Source organism: Numenius arquata, chromosome 2 (genome assembly GCF_964106895.1).
Source record: "Numenius arquata chromosome 2, bNumArq3.hap1.1, whole genome shotgun sequence".
NCBI lineage: Eukaryota > Metazoa > Chordata > Aves > Charadriiformes > Scolopacidae > Numenius > Numenius arquata.
In genome coordinates, this window is record NC_133577.1 from 8,112,497 (window position 1) to 8,129,816 (window position 17,320).

The 17,320-nt window shown below is 43.3% G+C and overlaps 1 protein-coding gene across 3 annotated transcripts in view; it reads left to right on the forward strand.

Annotated features, from left to right (window-relative positions):
- AIG1 (androgen induced 1) overlaps window positions 1–17,320 on the forward strand; it is a 129,961-nt gene that overhangs the window by 106,767 nt on the left and 5,874 nt on the right. For all 3 annotated transcript variants that reach the window (XM_074168013.1, XM_074168014.1, XM_074168015.1), the window contains one exon: window positions 9,454–9,569. In XM_074168013.1, the coding sequence (XP_074024114.1) occupies window positions 9,454–9,569 (116 nt within the window). The remainder of the gene's footprint in view (window positions 1–9,453; window positions 9,570–17,320) is intronic.

Consider the following 17,320-nt stretch of genomic DNA (forward strand, 5'->3'; position numbering starts at 1 on the left):
CATGGCGAGGGGCACGTACACCGTTACTTGAGAAGCTCTTCCCTCGTACACCTCTGCCTAGCAGGGTGGTACAAGCCATTGCCTACAGAAAAGATGGGAAAGGACTCTTTTTCAGGCAGTATTTCAGGCTTACTTGGGAGAAGACTAAGGAATGAAGAAGTTCAAGTATCAAGGAGGTTTAAGTGATGAGGATGATCAGCTGCTGTAACAGCTTTCCAGTAGATATTTTGCACCATTTAAAGTCTTTAAGAAAAGTGTAAACTTAGAGTATAACAACTAGTACAGTATTATAACAGGTCCAGCAGAAGGGCCACGAAGATGCTCAGAGGGCTGGAGCACCTCTTCTGTGAGGACAGGCTGAGAGAGTTGGGGTTGTTCAGCCTGGAGAAGAGAAGGTTCTGGGGAGACCTTATAGCCCCTTCCAGTACCTAAAGGGGGCTATAGGAGAGATGGGGAGGGACTCTTTATCAGGGAAGGGAATGACAGGACGAGAGGTAATGGTTTTAAACTGAAGGAGCAGAGATTTAGACTAGATATTAGGAAGAAATTCTTCCCTGTGAGGGTGGTGAGACACTGGAACAGGTTGCCCAGAGAAGCTGTGGATGCCCCATCCCTGGAAGTGTTCAAGGCCAGGCTGGATGGGGCTTTGAGCAACCTGCTCTAGTGGGAGGTGTCCCTGCCCATGGCAGGGGGGTTGGAACTGGGTTATCTTTAAGGTCCCTTCCAACCCAAACCATTCTATGATTCTGTGATTCTATTTAGAAGACGCCAGGCAATGCACGTCATGCAAAACTGCTTGCAGACAGATCACTGGGTGCAGTAATGAGACCACGCTTGCGTTAGTCTGTTATTGCTTTCTGTAATACGAGAGCAAAAAGGCTTATGAGGTTACGTCCTCCTAGAGTTATTTATCAAAGGAGTTTGTGTGTACAATACAAAGAAATTATTAAATAATGATAATGGCAATGTCTGTGAGATGAATGGTCTGAACCAAGTTGCAGATAGTTGCAGTCACCATGTGATAAACCAAAATTTGACCTTTGGCTACCTCACCTGCACAACACCCAATAAATCCACCTCCTCAGAAGCCACTTTCAAGATTTTAAATTTCCAAGCAGCATCAAAGAGCCACCATTTGAAAAAGAAACTGCCAAATAATGGTTTCTTGATTTTCCCAAATGTGGAATTTCTTTCCCCAAATTGCACTGGCCCAAAGCCCAGGACAAGCACTATTCAGTCCTGGACCAGTGACAGATTCAAAGTCCAATGTCTTCAGGTCAGAAAGAGGATACTCTGGCTATTGTGAAGCCAGAAATATCCTTCTGTGAAAGCCTTAGTGCTAGCCCTGGGAGATTGCCAGATGTTAGAATTTAACATGGCACATTTCATGTACAGATAAACTTTTCAAGTCAGTTAAAGAGATTTAGAATATGTACTGACGCAAATTATTTTCTCCTTTTGAGTCCTGTGCAACTGGACTCATCATATGGAAGGAGTTGGCTTTTTAGGGGGAGGATACTATTTTCCATAATTAAAATTGTTTTAAGCCATTGCTAAAATACATCTGCAAGCTTTCTTGAGTGACATTTGTGCTGGGAATACAAGAGGCTCAATGATTTTACTAGCGCTTTCGCAGCATGACCTGCAATAAACACTCAACATTCATTCATGCAAATTAAATCTCAGTGATGCATGTAAGTGTGCGTGTGTATATAAACATTGATTTTAAGGATAATTGTAAGAGACAGGAACATATTTCTTTGCCTAAGTAAACCTTCTTGCAAATGGTAGTTTAAGAAGTTCTAGGGCAAGTGGTTTAACTGGTAAGAGGCAAATAAGGTGAACAAAATACATAGAAAAATTACATAATAGTGTGATTAATGGGTGGTCCTTGCAGGGGATGTATGTGTGTATATGTTCCAATTGTTAGTGGTACGTTTTTTTCTGATTATTTGGTGGGAAAAATAAGGACTTGAGGTTGAAAGTAAATTGGGGTTCTCAGGGTTTGCTCAGCTGTGGCTGAGTGCACAGAACCTGGGCTTTGTTGATTCTCCTGTATTTTAAAGGTCTCCTAACAGTAGTGCAGTGCACGCTGTCGGGAGCTGAGCGGGGAGTTTGGCCATGGCACAGAAGGACTAGAAAGACCAGCTAAGGGACCCCAGCAAAAGGAGAGAGGTAACTTATGTGACATTGCACTTTGCCTGTGTGCAATGATATCTGGATACAGGACATGCATTAAAAGTTGTTATATTGAATTATACAAAGTTAAAGAAAATTAAACATACAGCAACTCTGCTCCATTTGGCCACGTGGCACTGGTTTTGGTCATCCTTGCCATCATCTTGTTTCAAGTGACCCAAGATTTTGAAGTGTCAAGTTAAGGCATTGCCTGTGCCTGCCCAATGTACCAATGGATGTGAAGGGTCTTTCAGTCACCACTGAAAGAGGCCAAGGCAGAAGTAAGGATGTGTCGTCCTGGGAACTGTTGAATCAGGGCCAGGGGGGCACGGAGGGATTGCTTGGGCTGGTGGGATGGGTGCAGCAAGGAATAACTCCCATTGCAGCAGGAGCTGAGATGGGAGAGAGACAAGACAGCTCAGAGGGAAGCAATTGAAGAAGCCTCCAAAAGCAGAGAGGAACCAGGACAGAGGGTCAATCAAGGTAACAACTGAGAGAGATGCTGAAAGGGCCAAGATGTCTCAGAGCTATAAAGTTGAATGAATAGATTGGCTTTCATACTAAATTTTTGTTACTTCTCTATACGTGCTTGCTCATCTTAGGCTGACATCCAGGAATGGAACTGAGCAATACAATGCGGTTCTCCATTCCTCCATAGCTGCCCTACGTGACCCCGAGTGAGCCATGCCATCTCCGTCTTGCCCTCCTGGGATATCCTGCCCCTGCAGATCAGGGCTGCTGATACGGTCAGGGCGGTGGGTTATGTTTAGTAACACTTCGGAGGTGCTGAAGTGCTGTGGAAATTCTATAAACACCTATATATAACCTCCCTGACACTAGTAGAGTTACAGGGGTGAGACTATTTCAAAATATAGTATGTACTGGACGTGTCAGAAACAACAAGAACAAATCCATCAACATCAGGTACGCGCGGAGAAAGTGATGCAATTGCTGTTAAGTCAGATATGCCATGTCCACTGTATTTATCTACAGAAAAGAGGAAAAGAGGCACTATCATAAAGAGGAAGTGTTAATTTTCTCTTCAAAGAACGCTATACTCTTACATTGATTGAAAACGGTTATCTCTGGCTCCTGTGTGTTTTGTGGCGTTATAGGGTATTGGTCTTTGTTTAGATCATACAATACTTCTCCCTCCCTCCAGCCTACAATAACAATTAACGAGCCGTCTGTGGCTGCCTTGGAGTGCATCCTGTGCATCAGCGTGTCTCAGTTAATAGTCATAATTTCTCATTTGTAAGAGGAAAAGTGCTACCAGCACTTTCAGTCTCAGAAGGGCTCAGGCTCACTCAAGGATTCCAATTTATTATGCACCCAGCTCTGATATCCTGCTGCTCTCTTTATGGATTAGGCTGCCTTGGTGGAAGGTATCATCCTTCAGATGACACATAAATACTCACTTGCCAGCTGTTCCTTTCTCCGAAGTTTCTCAACGAGTAAATCATAATCGTGCCCTTTGTTTTACTAGTTTCTGGTCTGGTTCTCCATCTTACTCTGCTAGGAGCGGGCGGAACATGCAGCTTTATTACTGCTATTATTCTGCAAATGGGGCTGATTACAACTGTAGGGATATTTAGGCCTGTTACTATTGGTTTCTAAGGCGAATTACACTGGTAGTGATTTTAAATTAAGAGGAATGGGCATGTGTCATTTTGCTGATCGTTCCTGTAAAACCTTGAATCTCAAGGTGCTGCACAAACCCCTGAGAGGTAAGAAGGAGATGCAGAGGGATTGCTTCGCTCGTTCTGATGTGCAGCAGCTGTTTAACAACACGTAAGTTGCTTGTGAGCTCAGGAAAAAAGGTTAAGGCTAACATCCTACTGATGGAAACTAGATTTTATAGGGGAATTTAGAAAGACAGAAAGCAGAGACAGCTGGAGGGCGCAGCAGGGTGCAAAGAAGGGGGCCTCCATCAAATTTGTACCAGTAACTCTCGGGCATGGTGGTAGTGTGCTGGGGGGCAGGTCTCCAACCCCTGCAGATGTTGGAGCAGTTTCAACACGGACACAGCTTTGGGTGGCAGGTGCAGCCCTCCTGCACAAGTTCTGTGGGTGAAGACCCATCTGCAGCCTCCTTGTTCAGGGAGCACCAGCCCTTCCAGGAGTTTCTTGGTCCATCAGTTAAAATGTTGGTGACATCAAAGCTGCAAGACCTCTTTTCTTGTCACTGGTATTTCACTGACTCTGAAGAGCGTGGGCTGAATGTCATTCTGAAGCCCTCTCAATAGACGTCCATGGTACTTCCATTGACCTAAAATGACCTATACCCTGTAGTTTCTAGTCGGATCAAATTGAGTAACAAGGCACAGTGCTCTTTTGGTTGAAGTGAATTATAATCCAAATTTATGTGATCCCCAAACAGTTTCACCCTCCCTGCGGAACCTCTGCCTGCTGGCACCTGACTGGGCACCTGAGAAAGCAGATGCTTTTTTAAACTGAACTCCCTGTCATAAAGGTAGTTCTGCACAGTCTCTGCGGATCAGGGCTGGGTGACTGGGGAAGATAGCACTGCCATGTTTGTGCTAAGGACAGAAGATACCAATACACAAAGCTGTCAATTTAGCACCAAAAAGTGTTTTAACATTCCCTTTAAAACACAGTTAAGGAAGGAGAAAAGGCCAAGCAAGGTATTGATGAAAATAGTGTTAAAAAAAGCAGCACTTAACTGGTTGGAAGATAAAAAATATAATCAGGCTTTCAAGAATGAGCACTTAATTTGCCTAAAGACTTGCAGAACTCATTCTTAATGTACTTAATTTGCATAAAATCTTTTTTTCCAATTACCTGTTGCAGCACACACCTAAAATGGGGAAGCACAGCCCTCCTTCAAAGCTCAGCTTGTCAAGCTGACACTACAGATGTGCTGCCTATTTGTAATGTTATTTTCCAGTCTCAAATGCCATTAGGCACATATATACCGTGTGGGGGGTGGTATGTATTTTAATAACACCTTTTAAAGAGTTGAGCAGAGTTTCTCTCAGGAAGCAGTGGCAGTGGTCCTAGGGGTTAATCCACCTGCAGCTCTCGGGGTGGCTTTTTTTGGACTGTGTGCGAATTCAGCATCACTCAGAGATTGCTCCTTTGGAGTCAGTCTCCAGAGTGTTTTCTGGATCAAATTCTCCATATTATAACCTTCCTGCAAATTCCACCTGAGCTCCGCGCATTGAGCTGGTTTCTCTCTTGTTTTCTTGCATCGTTACCAGCATTTGAAGATTTGGCAAGCCAAATTTTTTCCCTGCTTCCAGGTGGTGGGACCTTGGGAAGCAGCGCCTTGAGGTGGACACAAAATGGGGAGGAAACTGGAGCTTGCTGCTCTGCGGAGACCAGCAGCTGCTGGCAGACCCAGCAAGCGTGGAGATCTGTCAAAGGTGCTGTCACTATATCACGTAGATACAGTTACTGAGCCCAAGCCAAGAGCTCCTGCTAATGGTAGGCTTCGTTAGATCCCTCGCTGCTGCCCCGGCAGGGCTGGGGGCTACGCCAAGCCTGCGGCCGCTCCAGGGCACACATGTGCCAAGTGTCACCTTCCCCGCTGATGGAGAGGGTGCTCCCTGATGTGCCCACAGCGTTGCTCAGCCCGGCACAGCCATATGGGCAAAGCTGGCTCACAGGAGCAGCTGGTCTCAGTGGGAGCAGAATAAGCTGTCCTGGTAAAAATGCAGCTTTGCTTGTAAATGCTTAGTCCGTAATATAAATACCTTATCAATATAGCATTGATTACTAGTGGTAGCATAGTTTACTACTATTATAGAATCATAGAGTGATTCGGATTGGAAAGGACCTTAAAGATCATCATATTCCAACCCCCCTGCCATGGGCAGGGACACCTCCCACTAGAGCAGGTTGCTCAAAGCCCCATCCAGCCTGGCCTTGAACACCTCCAGGAATGGGGCATCCACAGCTTCTCTGGGCAGCCTGTTCCAGTGTCTCACCACCCTCACAGGAAAGAATTTCTTCCTAATATCTAGTCTAAATCTCCGCTCCTTCAGTTTAAAACCATTACCGCTTGTCCTGTCATTCCCCTCCCTTATCAAGAGTCCCTCCCCATCTCTCCTGTAGCCCCCTTTAGGTACTGGAAGGGGCTATAAGGTCTCCCCAGAACCTTCTCTTCTCCAGGCTGAACAACCCCAACTCTCTCCTAGGAGAGGTGCTCCAGCCCTCTGAGCATCTTCATGGCCCCTCTGCTGGACCCGTTATAATACTGTACTAGTCGTTATACTCTTTTTCTTGAAGACTTTAAATGGTGCAAAATATCTACTGGAAAGCTGTTACAGCAGCTGATCATCCTCATCACTTAAACCTCCTTGATATTTGAACTTCTTCATTCCTTGGTCTTCTCTCAAGTAAACGCCTGGAGATACTTTGACAAGCAAGGTGAGAAGTGCGCTGTTCCTCCAGCCTCCCAGTAAGTAAAAGGGATCAGCCCCAGAGATTCGTTGGGCATCTTTGATTGGCGTGGTGTGATCGTTATCAAACAGGTTAAGGAAGCATCAATGGTATTTTCTCTTTAAGCCTCAGATTCCCATTGGCCCAAGTTTATTCAGAAATCAGGTGGCAAAAATGTTAGAGGGTATGAAATTTCTGGCCTCCTGCAGCTTTCTCAGCCCTGATGGATCCCACTCCAAGCACATTTGACCCCTGCTCACCTTCACTAGGCTTCAGTCCAGGTGTCAGTCTGGTTCAAATCTGGTATTTATAGCGCCAGAGTTTTAATTGGCACTGTTTGACAGAAGGTATCCCTGCCTACAAAATCAAATGTTTTTTAAATTAAGGTTTTTGGAGGGGCTGAAATGTTGGAAAGGGAAATTTTATCTTGGTTGTAGGTTGGGTAAAGCATCTGAAACAGCTTTTTAGAGTGGCATTTTCACTGGAGCATTATAAACCAAAGGTCATGCTCTGGATTTGTAAAACTGCCGTGTTTGCAGGTAGCATCGACGTTTGCTGTAACAGACAGAGATTAAAGATACACGTCTCTGATTTTCTCCTGATGTTGTTAATTGCACTGTAGATTTGACAAGATTTTGTACATAAACTCTTCAGAGATACACCACATGATCCTTCCCCCCCCAGCCCCTTACCTTTAGAAAAGAGTAGAAGGGAGAATTTAAGAAAATAATGACCTATTTTATTATATAACCACAGGAACTGGGAGGAGGGAAAGGTGAAGAGAACTCTAGATTAAGGGTTGATTGCTGAAATTATTTTAACTACTTTTTAATTGGCAAGCTGTTGAGTTGTTATCATCAATGAAGAGCGCGTCAACAAGCAGTATCTAAAGTGGTAAACATTTAAATTGAGAAACAGCGCTCACAAGTAACCATCATCCATGTAGTGAGGAGTTAATACTAAGTGACTGGATCAGAAGAATACATCCTACAAGGAATGTCAAGGGTGGGGTTTGGAGTTAAAAGTCTTTGTTGTCATCTGTTTTCTTCTCTGAAGAGGTTATGGAGGCAGGGCAGGAAATGCTTGCACAGCCTCCAGCTACCCTGCTTCAGAGTCTCCATCTGAAGACCTGTTTCATACAGATGTAGGACATACAGGTGGATCTCCAGGGCTTGCTTTGCTGTCAGTCCCTGTTAATGTGTGGTTTATAGACCTCTCATCTAGTAGTGGACACCTCTGTTGCAGACCACATGTAAAACATCTTTGCATTCCCTTGGTGCTGATTTATACTGTTTAAAGGGATGGGGGGCGGAACAAGTTGTTAAAAGATGAAGACATTGAGAGCTCCCCTAACTGCTTTATTATCCACCTGACATTCTCCAAATGCTGGTCATTAATTACTAATGCCTTGAAAATCAGAGCAGTTCTCCGATTCAAATTATGTTACATCTCTGAGCCAGAGCATTTCCGTTTTCTTATCGTTTCTCATTCAAGCAATTCTTCCTTCTCTGCAGTTGTTAAAGCTGAGGACCTGCTCTGGTTCCTCTTGTTTGGATCTCTTATCCATGCAAGGATATTTCTACTCCATGCCTTTCTGCCTTCATGTTGGTGAAAATCAGTGTGGATTTACAGCATAGTTATTACAAACTTAAAAATCCAGCCCTCCAGAACTAGACGTTTGCATCTGATGGCAGAACGTGGCCAACGTAAGCCATAACCTTCTTCCCAGTTGGCCATCAAGTGCTTGAGGAAGGATTGAACTTGGTTTGGAGCTTAGGCTGCCCTTGCAATCCTTGCACTTGCAGACCTTCCAGGAAACTGGGCAGGAGAGCTCACACTCACAGTCACAACAAGCCCTCAGCTGAAGAAATTCCCATTATACACCAGCGATAACTTGGTCCCACGGTGACAAGGCAGGGTATGTTTCTGGAGTCACCAATACTGCTGGTCCCAGGTGAGCTGTGCATTCAGAAATGATGGGGTTTATTTCCTGGCACGTTTGCGCTTTACTTATATATATTTTCATGCCTGCCAGTGCTCTGAAATCTAGACATCGAGTGTTGAGGGCAGGCTAGATGCAATTTTTCATGCTGCTGACATTAATTGGATGAACAGACCTTCTCAGAAGGGCAGTGTAGGGAATATGTATGGAAAAATGACAAAATAAGGAGTTTCACAGCTAAATAAAGACAAGTGGCTGAAAATGGTTTTTACAGCTTTGGCTTTCATGCGTTTCATTTGGGATTCTAAAACCATTTTGCACAACAACTAACAAATTAAGATTCACAACACCTTTCTGAAGAAGATAATTGCTCCTGTCTTACAGATGGAGGAACAAAGGTATTGAGGCTATCATTTGAAAACAGGTCCCCTGTTTTCAGGTCCCCAGATTGCGATACATTTAAACCTAATTCTCAGAAGGATTAAATATCTCCATTTATATTCATTCGTTTGGCATTGTTTGTGCCTAGAGTCCCTGAAAATCAGATGCGTTCCTTCCTAACTTGAATGATTAAAATAAGAGATCACAGATCAACTGCAAGGCCAAACTGGGCCTGGGGCCCGTGTCCCCTCATGCCACATCCCCTTTTTATTCACTGAGTATCTGGCTTTGATCCCTGGGCAAAAGGAACAGCACATTCTGCTCACTCAGTTTTCCTCTGCTCTCTTGAACCATTGGATGTTATAGTGACAATATTGTCTGGGTTATTGATAGACTTTATGGAGTCATTTTACCTTGTCCTTCTAACCATCAAGAAATCGTCTTCAGGTTTTTGTGATTAAGTTTCTTATTGTAAAACTTACATGGAAATGCAGTGAGACTCATTTGTATCACCTGGTTTTCTCCTGTTGTTTTGGTTTTTTTTTTCAGCATACAACAGTTTTGCCCTTCGTATTAATCGAGATGAGAACAACACATCATCAGTATCCCAGCAGGAGCTGTGGACTGGCTGCAGTGTGCACCTTCGCTGTTGGCTATATTTTATGGTAAGGGCTGTACACGCTGTGTTTTCATATTGTATTGGGGGTTTTGTACTGCTAAATTTGGGCACATATTTCATTATGGATATAATCGCTAACAGATTCACACTGCATGCCTCGTTTGGTCCAAGACCTGGGCTTTGTCTGGTTTCCCCAGATGCTTATATTTTTAGAAAGTATATGCCAAACCTCACACAACAGGAATTTGTTGAACAATCCCATGTAAGCAGTGGTCTTTCCAAGGGTACATTTTTCAACCTTTTTCAAGCTAAATGTTTTTCTTGGACCTTAGTTTTATTGCTTAGGGTTTTTGTTCTATCAAATAAAATTGAGAATAGGCAAATGATTTCCTGCATCAGTATTTAAGCAGCAACAGAAAAGATAGAACATTGTCTTTTTTCTTTGCTAGTTCATAACTTCTTTCCGTAAAATTGATTACAGAATAAGCCAGTAATCCAAACACTCTGAAGTTTGTTTTAAAAAATGCAAATGTTTGTGAAAAATTAAACTAAAACAGAAATAACCTTTCTTACACAACATTAAATTAAGTCTTTGGGCAGTTTCTATTCAAGCAACTGACTTACATGACAGAGTTCGTTTACTTTGGTCATTGTAGCATTTTATTTCCACTAAGATTTTGTTTTATTTACAATGCTCCTTTGATACCATATATCCTTTATCCTTTCTGCAAACATTTCACGACCCCCTGTTTACTTCTCATCTTCTTTTTTCTCACCTCACAACACCCTTCCCTCAGCTAAGAGGATATTTTCCAAAACTGTGGATAATACTGCTTTTTCCACCAGTCAAGTGAGATAAAACTAATGAGCCTCAAGGCAGTACTTTGCAACTTGCCCCTTTTGGTCCAGTGAGAGAAATGCCGTTATTCATACACATCCTCGCACAGAGTGATCATAAAATGCTCGTAATCCAGCTGAAGTGGGATGTTGTGTCCCAGGACAGCAGTCACATTCTGCCATTTGCTTTTATAAACATGCATATCCTTCTTAAAAAATTATAATATTTGTAATTGTAGGATAAGGACAGCCTCGTGCAAAAAGGCACGTAGTGGTGCCTTCAGGAGAAAGAATTTGTGGGTTTTTTTTAACCCGTATATAATAATACATAACTGTGGTATTTCTCAACCTTCCTCTGAAGGGTGCCTGGAGCCAGGTTGGCAGAGTTACTGGACCTGTGATCTGACCTCCTATGGCAACTCCCCTTTTCTCAAATTCATCTGAGTAGGCACCTGCTATCCAATAGGAATAGAAAATTGAAACAATCCAGTTCTGCATAAAACCAGAGGTGTCTTAAAATCTTTTAAGAAGCTGTTACGGTGTGATACTCATACGGCTTGATCCTGCCTACTATAGTGCATCTACATCCTACAGCTAAAAGTACAAGGTAAAAAGGAAGCTGTAGCACAGGTAAAACAGGGGAAGAACATTCTGCATTAAGAAATTAATTACTAAGCAGATATGCAGTTACAACCTATGACCCTTTGCTTTTGCTCTTCATTGGTTTGCCTACACATAAATTATTTCCAAAACGGATAGGGCTAGTCTCAAGTGATTCACCTTCTTCCAAGTTGTGATTTCTCTAAAGATGGTGTGAGACAATTGCTTATTCAGCCTAAAGGTCATTCTGCTAAATTCTGTACTTACAGCCCGGTTTACCTTCTAATTTTATGAAAGAAAGTCTTTGGGGAAGACTGGAGGCAGACACAGGCTACACTGTGCCATCATCTGTAAGTTCTGCATGTCTTCAGCCTGCAAGTGTTATTGAAGCCTCTATCCAGGATTTGCTTGAGGCTGCAGACCAAATCTTGTCTGGATGATACCAATACAAGGTATCTGACATTCACAGCTTGGGAAAATCTACCAAAAAGTATGAAAAGTGGGGGTTTTTTCATCCCTCTCGCTCAGAGTGTGCCTGCCTTTCACTGGTGAGGTCCACTGTCTTCCTGCTGCTGAGTGACCACATTGAGGTAGAGGCCTTAATCACGTAGAGAGTTTGGAATTACTTAATTCAGATTTGCTGCCCTTGTTGGTGTACCCTTTAGGCCCCTCAAGCTTAGCACAGTGCATTAAAATGAGACTACACCTGCAAATGACCCAGTTGCATACTGCCTGGTGGAACTTCCTTCCTTTGTACCTCTGGTTGTCCATGGGTCCCCTGCTGGAATTTAATTATTGGTTTATGTTTTTTTACCTGGAAGTTAGGGATCTGCCACTTGAGAATTTGTCCTTCTCCCTATGTCATTTTTCCTCTCAGCAGAAGTGTTTTCACTGCAACTCTCTCAGTACAAAGTGGAGACAGTTGCTGATCAGATGTTCTCTATCTTTTGCCCTTGAATTTTGAACTCTCTCCCCACCTCAGCTGAGACCTTCTTACCATGCTGCTTGATATATGTATCACGCCGCACTTTGTACTGGGAAGGAGCATACAGGAGGATGTTGTTTAGGTTTGATTTCGTTAACGTTTTTTTTCAACTCCAAGTAGAGGAGAGGTCCTGTTTTACTTCGTATGTGACTGAATCCTTCACATATGGAAGAGATGGTGAAGCAGCAAGCTTTTATTATATGTATTTGATAAATGAGAAAACAGGCAAACTATTCTGAATAGAATCACTGAAGTTGGAAGAACACAGCCAAATAACTTGATATCCCCTGAGTGTTATTCAGAGATATGTTGTCTGAGAAACATCCTTTCTTGAAGAGTAAAACCTTTTTCTATTTTTCTTTCTTTTTTTTTTGCATTCTCTCCCTTCGGTCGGAGAGCATTCGAGTAGGCACACTTAGCTCGTGCGCTCTCTGCGAGGGGGAGCTCTCTCTTGCTCTTAAGGAACCGTGCCCAGAAGAGCATTCACAGACTTGCATTGCCTGTCGCAGACCATACATGGACTTTCAGGATCAAGGCCATGGGATAAGATGGGAAAGGCCGATTGGCTTTATTTAGCATGGCTTGAAAAGGTCACAGTTTGTATTGAATTGTTAAATCTAGACGGTGCTAAGAAAACCCAAGAGCTTGCCAGTACTACCAGAAAATACTGCCAATGGGTGTATGGAGTTGGTTGTCAAGGAACAGAAAAGAGCCAGAAATGTGTTGCTCCTTGTAATAAGAATGACCTCATGGTAACTAGTATCAGAGCCTAATATGTCCCTAAAATAAACTGAGACAAATACGTTTATTTAAAATAGTTTTCTTGTTCCCTCTGCTTTTGAGCCCTTGAGGATGCCAAAAAAGCAGACCCTAAGAACCTGACTCCACTGCTCCAGTTGTGCCGGGCTACGTGTTTGGGAACAAAAGGCTTGGTCTGCTCTCTTGTTGCTACCTCAAATCCACTAGGAGCTGCCTCCACACCCAAGCGTGTGCCAAGCTTGGGCTTGATTCATTCTTTCATTCTTTGATAAATCTGTTTAAAGAGCTCAGGTACCTTTAAACTTTCATTTGAAAATGAAGTTTCTGTTGAAGTGACTTGAGGAGCATTATTTAGATTTGCCGAGGGAGAGTGGTTAGATGGGGTAATTTGCTGAATTTTTCTTGAATGAATTTAAGAAAGGAACTTACACTGTGAATTTGGAATGGATTTGATATCAATGCTGTCAGCCTTGCTGTAGGTTTTCCACCAATGATTCTCCATAGAAGGAGAGGAAGATCAGAAAGAGCAGATGCTGGCAAAGGGTGCAGACTGCTAGGACAAACCTTGACATTCAGAAGAGAGGGGTGGAGAGTTAGAGCATGAAACTTGGTGGGAACTGACAGCCGTATCGATAAAAAAGGGCAGGACTGAGAAACCAGAAGGATCTCTGAGGCGGCTGGTGCCGATGGAGCAGGAGAGACACAGCGTGGCTCTGCTGGGGTGTGCTGAGGGTCTGTGTGTAGGGAGGGGGGCAGGGATGCTGTTGGAAGTGAGCACTGGGGACAGAAGTTCAATGGAGGAATGACTTGGGGAAAACCAAGTGAAAAGTCCTTCAGGCCAAATGAAAGAGATGGACTAGAACTATGGGTTAAAAGAGAAATGGGTAAGGAAATGTTCAGCTCACGCATCAGCAGCTTGAGAGCTGAAATCATGCAAGTAAGTGGGAAAAGCTGGGAGCAGGAGAGAGAGAGACAGGCTTTGAAATCGGAGTGGAAGGCTGATGGAGAGGTGGGTGATAGATGAGACAATGCAGAGGAGGAGAAAAGAGTTGGAGCCAGAGCTACTCAGAACAGGAAAGAGTAGGAAGAAGTAGAAGCAGCAGAAATAGGTCAGAAGAAGATCAGCATCCCCTGTACCTGACCCAGAAGGAGGGTGGGAGAGCAGAAGGGAGAGGAGGCTGCGCAGATCCTCAGCCTGTTCGGTCTGACATCGCCATTATGGACTGTTACATTCCGGCTCCCCTCCACCTCCACATCCTCAAATGTTTCAGTCAAAGCAACAGTACAATCACAGATGACATGCATGGATAATACATTCTCGCTTGTGCAGCTCCTTAAAATACAGCTCAAGAAGGCATAGCAACCACTACTATATTTAAAATGAAATATTATTTATCAAAATAGATGACTTCCAAAGATGACAACACCTTGCAGTGAATCTGTGGAGTTTCTTTCATTCTAGCTACCTGTACATAAACACAAATTTCTGCGAAGCTTTGTTCATCCAGAGGGTGCCAGCACCATGTTATGCTGAGCATTTTTTGTATGTGCCATTATTTGCAGCTGCAGTTTTCCAGGACTTGTCTTCTTCTGACTGCATAAGCCACTCCATACCAGTAGCCAGTCCTGTGGCCTACATGTTGTTCAGCACCACTCAGGTCAATGGAGAAGAATCCAGTGTAAGAAACTGGAACATGAGGAGATGATTCCTTTTATTTCCCAACTGATGACTGTTTATTGAACTTATTTTTCAGTATTTAAAATTTCTAAACAACGTACATTCTTAGTGTCGGTGACTTACACCTGGTTGTCTGGCGTTATAAGGACCCCAGCATGTTAACGTGGCTGAGAACAATTCTGATTAGATACAAAATAAGCTGGACTATGTTTTGGTGGGGAAAAAGAAGAGAAATCATAAGGATTTATGAAAATGTGCCTCACGTCACTTCAGTCAGTATTAGAAACGAAGAGTAGACCAGATTTAGTGTGGGTCATTGTGCTTCTGCCTCTGAAAGCACAGGGTTGGTCCCTACTCTATAACCACAAATGATTTGTTCGTTCAAGAGCCAGTCGCCACAAACCTGAACAGCACAGAAGATGTGGGAAAGGATTTGCTGCTTCAAGAACCAAAAAGGAACTGCCACAGTAGATCAGAGTAGTCATGTGTCCAGACTGTAGCTGTAGTTAATGTCAGATGCTTCAGGAGAAGGTTTATCAGGCTATTTTGGAATAACCAGCCTATAAGGGCTTGGAATCTTCAGCCGTGATGGTTTATATACCTTGTACTCTTGCAACTTAAGCATACCTGCGCACTTCCATGTTGCTTGTACAGACTCCTGACTTCAGAAGCTTGCTACAGTTGCATGATACGGCCCAGAGAAGAGGGGTGGACTAAGTAGACTTCCAAACTTGTAGGCTTCAAAACGTTTTTGAATATCTTGATCTAACACTGAGAGATAGGGTAGAGCGTTCCAGAGGTTAATTAAATATCATGTGGAAAGATATTTCCTTTATCAGATTTGAATTTCTTGTCTCTGCATTCTGTTGAAGTGCTTCTTCTGTTATGAGGAAGAGCATTGGGACTTCTTCAGCCATTTTATGACATACATTATTATGCTGTGTCCCCTCATTCACTGCTTTTGAAGAGTTACACAGCCCCTCATCTAGTAGTTCCTGTTTCCGGAACACGTAGTACTGATTGTTGTTTGGCTGCAGATGTCACTAAGGACTCAACTTGGGCAGGAAGTGGGTGGAGACTCTCAGAGTTCAGACCTCAACGTGCTATAAAGCTTTGATGCCTCTGCAATTGTATTCACAGAATCACAGAATGGTAGAGGTTGGAAGGGACCTCTGGACATCATCTAGTCCAACCCCCCTGACAAAGCAGGTCCACCCAGAGCAGGTTGCACAGGAACGTGTCCAGGAGGGTTTTGAATGTCTCCAGAGACGGAGACTCCACCACCTCCCTGGGCAGCCTGTTCCAGGGCTCTGCCACCCTCAAAGTAAAGAAGTTCCTCCTCATGTTTGGATGGAACTTCCGATGTTGAAGTTTGTGCCCGTTACCTCTTGTCCTGTCACTGGGCGTCACTGAAAAAAGACTGGCCTCTTGACACCCACCCTTTAAGTATTTATAGGCATTGATCAGATCCCCCCTCAGTCTTCTCTTCTGCAGACTAAAAAGACCCAAGTCCCTCAGCCTTTCCTCATAAGAGAGATCTTCTAGTCCTATTGACTCCTGTAGCTGAGAGCAGTCATCATGAAAGAACAGCCATTTTCTGCAACATGGCTCCCATCGCCAAACCTTTCAGGTGTTGTGGTTATCTACCATTACCTCCACTCATTGAGCTTGCCTGTACCAGGACTACATTTCCTACATGCTGTTGTAAAACCTGCATTGCTCAAAGCGACAGGGAGAGCACACATAAACTACAAGGTCCCCACAATTTTTTGTAGTTACTTTTCCTCATGAACAAAACCATCTATAGCCAAAGAATAAATGTACATGTATCTTCTCTACATAGTTTTCATTTCCTCCTGATTACTTTGATGGGAGAGATACACAACATCTACTCTATACTAGAAGTGAAAAACAGCCACAAAGTCAAAATTTTGACAGATTTTTTAAAAAGAAGCAATATTGTGTGTTTTCAAATAGCTTTTTCTGAGTTCTAGACCAGCTGGTTGAAAATTTACGAGAATCACCACTTTTTTTAACAGACATTTTCATTTGAATACAATGTGTGAATATTTCCATTCCTTCTTTTCTTACTAGTTCTAAAAAAATGGCTAAATGAGCTCGATGACCTGTAACACATTCATCTTTGAAAACACATGGTAATGTCTGCATCAGCTGCCATGGAACCAAAAAACAGGGAGGTTCAAGTTAATTCTATCTTCTCAAAGTAGCCGGTCCAGTTTTAGCTTAAACTTTTTCTCCTCAGTTTATTTTTATCTAAACGACCCATTTTTTATACCTGTTCAATAACAGGGTCTTAAATTGGATTTAGATTTGCGCTCCAAAGTAAATCTTAATGCACCCTTCCCTGCGCTTATCTAATAATGAGGTTGGCCAGGAATAATGAGTACTAGAATTGCAACATTGAAGTCATTCATTAACGTTAGTAATCAGCAATCTTGTGTGGATGCTTTATGCCCACGGTTGATCAGCCCTTTATTGTGCAGCATCAAGATAGCAGGAACGAACCTGCTAAGGAAGGCCATCAGGTGAGGTTTCCATGGCAGCAGCCATCCCTTTGCTGCTCTCGGTGGTGGCGTAGACAATGCGGGAACAGCCGGTGTATCACCGCTCAGTGGAGAGAAGGCTAATAATGTGGCCAGCAGCGTGGTATGGCTCATTTTAAGGAAGATTAGGTGGGTTTGTGACCATCGTCTCCCAAGCAGTGCTCAGTACCTCTTGTGCTCAGAGCATGAGTTCCTACAATGTGGCTGCGCCGGGGCCAGGTGTACAAGAGCCACGCTGAACGGAGGAGCAGTGTCACCGGGTAATGAATGGCAGTGGAGAGCAGGATTCATTGGCTGGATTTAGAAAATATTTCCTCTTTCCAGCATAAATGTGTTCTAGTAAGTTCCACTTCTACTTGGTTCATCAAGTTGGC